Source organism: Pteropus vampyrus, unplaced genomic scaffold (genome assembly GCF_000151845.1).
Source record: "Pteropus vampyrus isolate Shadow unplaced genomic scaffold, Pvam_2.0 Scaffold15, whole genome shotgun sequence".
NCBI classification, from domain to species: domain Eukaryota; kingdom Metazoa; phylum Chordata; class Mammalia; order Chiroptera; family Pteropodidae; genus Pteropus; species Pteropus vampyrus.
The window spans coordinates 2,817,273-2,821,496 of NW_011888796.1; the positions used below are offsets into that span (position 1 = coordinate 2,817,273).

Here is a 4,224-nt window from a genome sequence, read left to right on the forward strand (position 1 = left end):
TGTTTTAATCATAAATGGTTGCTGTATCTTGTCAAATGCTTTTCTGCCACTATAGATATGATCATATGATCTTTATCCTTTATTTTGTTTATGTGTTGTATCACATTGATTGATTTGCATATGTCGAATCATCCTCATGCCCCTGGTGTGAACCCCACTTGATCATGATGTATAATCTTTTAGGTGGATTCTTCTATTTGATTTGCTGGCATTTTTTTTTTTTTTTTAGCATTTTTGCATCTGTATTCATCAGAGATATTGGTCTGTAGTTTTTTTTTTTTTCTGTTATCCTTACCAGGTTTTGGTGTCAGGGAAATGTTGGCCTTATAAAATGAGTTAGGAAGTATTGCCTCTTTGATTTTTTGGAGGAGTTTGAGGAGGACAGGTATTAAATCATCTTTGAATGTTTGAGAGAATTCACTAGTGAAGCCATCTGGTCCTGGACTTTTACTTTTTGGGAGATTTTTGATGATTGTTTCGATTTCCTTACTGTTGATTGGTATATTTAGATTTTCCAGTTCAAAAGGGCCTACTATTGTTATCTTAATATTGTTGCAAAATCATAGGGGAATTAGAATTAGATATATATTCATTCATTTCTTCAACTTACATTTATCGTCTACTATCTTCCAAGCATTTTGCTATGTGCTAGGGATTTAAAGATGAATAAGACAATCAAGATACTAGAGGAGCTCATACTTCAAAGTAGAGCAAGGAGACAAGAAACAAATAAAATAATAATAAAATTAAAATAATAATAAGCTTATATTATAAAAAATGCTATGGAGGACTTGAACAGGGTTGTATAAAAGTAGGAGAGGGGTTGCCCTGTTTTAGATAGAGTGAATAAGGAGGCCCTCCCTGAGGAGGTGACATTTAAGCAGAAACTTGAAGGAAGTGAATAGAAAATACCATTACAGGCCACTGAGGCTAAAGTAAGAACAAAAGACTTGAGATAAGAAAAGTCTTGGCATGTTTGAAAAACCACAAGGAGGTCAGTGTGGGAGGGAAGGACTTCTATGAAAGGAGAACAGAGAGGTAAGCAAGAGCCAGATCATGCCATATTAAGGAGTGGCTATAAAGGATTTTCTTAAGAAGAGTGATATGTTTTGATTATTTAAAAAAATATTACTTTGGCTGCTTTGCAAAGAATGGTTTGGAATGAGGTGTGAGTGGAAGCAGGGACTTGAGAAAATAAGATTGGAGACCAGAGGAAAGAGAAGTTCTTTGCATTGTGGTCTGTAAAACAATACTCTCAAGAGATCCTTAGAGGCACACCTTGTTCCATAGCATCTCCATTTCCTTCCGAAGCATCTTGTTTTTCCTTTCCTGTTGGAGAGGGAGAAAAACCAAACAAACAGAAACATATGTTTGTTCAGTCATTAAAGTGAAATTGGAAGAAATGACTAAGTAATAGGGGAAGGGGGCACAAGGACATAGTTTACACAGAGGAAAGCAATAAATGGAGCTAGCCCAAAATCCAGGAACAGGAGAGATAAGTTTGATGATAATGATGATGATGATGATGATGATAAAAAATAATAACAATTTTGAATAACTAATTATGGTAACCGTAGGATATCAATAGAAATGAGTTCCTCATACTTATAATACTTAAAGCATTCTGATTATGTGGCACTTTCTCTGCAGCTTCGACCACTATTTTTAGCTTTTAAGATCCTTCACACTATTGATTTTTAAAAATCTTACAAGAATCTTTCAGAGAAAACGATTTCTTTTCTTTTTCTTTGCTAGGTATTTTCCATTCCTTCTGAAGTGCGAAGGGTTAATATGCTTGTACTCATTAACCCCTAGAAAAGTTTTTTAAAAAATCAAGAAATAGAATTTTTGCTAGCTAGTCCTTGTTCTTCCCAATGTTTCCTCTGATTCCTTTTGGATCATCCTGGACTTTCTAGATCAAGGAGATATCAGTGTTGGAGCATCAGATACTAGAGATGAATACTCTGTCTTTTCTTCCACATCTGATGACAGCAATGGAATTGATCCCTGTTCAGGAGGCCTTTCCCTGGAATGTTCACCAACTCTTACCAGATTCTGCTTCATCTCCTCTGCTTCCTTAATGAGCTCCATGACTGAAGGTTCTTCACTCCCCTTTCCTGCCATGATCTGCCTCATGATTTGCAGACTAGAAGGGAAAGACATCATAAAATGTAATATTTCCTGAAGAGTAATATTAATATTTTACAACTGGTTAGAAAGTATTCCACCATGGGAGAGAGATGGGGGCTGAAATCATAGGATTTATGAAAGTCCTCCTGGACATAGAAGGTCTCTATAGGATGACTCCATTCCTCACTGACATTTCCCCTAGCTTTGTGCTCTGCAATGAATTCTGTGGTCTATAATGCTCAAAACTTAGGTCTCCAACAGCCATTGAGACTCCTCTGTACGCCTTCAGAAGAATGTTTTGGTGTATAAATTTTGGGCTAGAAAGGGGGCGCTTTTGTTCCTGTGTAAAAGGAGGTCAAAGAACCTATTGTCTTCAGGATAAATCCCAGAATTATTCCCTACTCTGTCTCTGTTCATCTCTCCCACCTTGCTTCTCCATATAGAGACATTTGAGTTAGTTTGAGAAACTACTTATATCCTTATGATATCCCCCAGAGAATGAAGCCATCAAGAAGTTTCTAACAAAGTCTGAATAAACAGTAAGATATCCTTATGAGAAAGGATATCTTTTAAAGGTATTAATGTTTATGTTCATTGTACATTTTCCTCTACAATTGTAAGCAAAAGAGCAAGACTTTGTGTTCTCTTGCCCTGAGAATAGTTTGAATTTCTGGATTTGCTTGACCACAACTTTCTGCCTCCCATTTGTTTTCCAAAAATCTGAGCTTCCTGAGATGCTTATACTAGGGTAGAGAATGAAAATAGACCCATTAAGGTGAGATTGCCTGAGACCAGAAAGGAAAATGTTGTTGAGTCTCAAGAACAGTGAGTATCCTAGTGAAGAGTTAAGAGCTCAGTTGCCTAGTATATTTAAAGAAACCAGACCCTAGGCTCAGAAAAGATTGCTATTCCATTGCTTGGCATGGGAAGAGCAAAATTATCTATCTTAAAGTGATTTCACAAACAAATAAGGAGCTATTAGTGTGACCATGATAGCTGACAATATTAAAGGCTCTTAATCTATTTCTTGGGTGGATACCCTAGGGAAAAAGTAGTAACTGTAGCCCCATGAGATAAGGGCTGAGTCATACTTAATTTTACTAAAAGAAAATAAAGGATTCCTTGCCACTCTGATTTTGTAGTTACAAATTCTTTACCTACTATAGCTGAATATCTAAACCTTTTTAAAAAAATGTAAGTAATAATTGTTATTCCTATGGATTAAAGTTTTCTAGCCCTTCACCTTTTAGGAAATCCTGAGTAAGGAGCCCTTACCTTCTTTGTTTTTCCTCCAAGTTAGACATTAACTTCTGGAATAAGAGGTTGTTCTTATCTGCAATAGGTTTTAGCATCTCTAGAAGTTCTTGCTTCCTTAGTTTTAAGTCCTCATTCAATTCCTTCAAGTAGTTGTCATCTATTTTAGAACTTCTGTGGGAAGAGACACCATAATATATTCCTTTAGTCTGGGTTAATAATAGAGACCCTCTTGTCCCTCCTGGATAGTTAACACTTGGCATCTTTTGTCAAAGACTCACCTTGTTTTTGAGGGCACATAAGAACCTGGAGAGTCTGAACTACTCGCCATCTTGAAGGGAAACTTTTACTCTAAGAATAAAGAGGTTTTCTTGAAAATATGTGCCTTCTTGTTCCATTCAGTTAAGTCATCATTTTTGTGCTGCTGTTCTTGAAACTCCTGCTGCGTTGGACTGGTTTTAGCTACAGCTTGAGGTCACAATGGCCCTAAGACCACAGAATCAACAGGTTTTTAAGTTACTCCAACATCAATGACAGTTTGTTGACTAAGAATACTATTAACTACATCTGATAAGTTCTTGCTTTAGCTTTAGCCGATGCTAAACATTTTATTCTTAAGTCTTTGATTGAATAGGATAAAATCACAACACATATACATTATGGAATTCCTATTGTGTTAGAAAATGATGGCATGTCAAAAATAACTCATCAACACCATCTGCTATGGCAGGTAACCTTCATGGACACAGTGTTGGGTTCTGTGAGTGAAGAAAAGAAAAAAACAAAGCATCTACCCTCTGGGTGTCTCAGGAGGAGGAAGGGATACCTCTAAGAGACATT

The 4,224-nt window shown here is 36.4% G+C and overlaps 1 protein-coding gene across 1 annotated transcript in view; it reads right to left on the reverse strand.

Moving 5' to 3' along the window:
- LOC105308314 (putative coiled-coil domain-containing protein 196) overlaps window positions 1–3,715 on the reverse strand; it is a 17,518-nt gene extending 13,803 nt beyond the window's left edge. The window contains exons 1-4 of the mRNA XM_011384226.2: window positions 3,666–3,715; window positions 3,406–3,558; window positions 2,050–2,146; window positions 1,279–1,329 (exon numbers count right to left, since the gene is read on the reverse strand). Of these exons, the coding sequence (XP_011382528.1) occupies window positions 1,279–1,329; window positions 2,050–2,146; window positions 3,406–3,558; window positions 3,666–3,715 (351 nt within the window). The remainder of the gene's footprint in view (window positions 1–1,278; window positions 1,330–2,049; window positions 2,147–3,405; window positions 3,559–3,665) is intronic.
- Window positions 3,716–4,224: the final 509 nt, after the last annotated feature.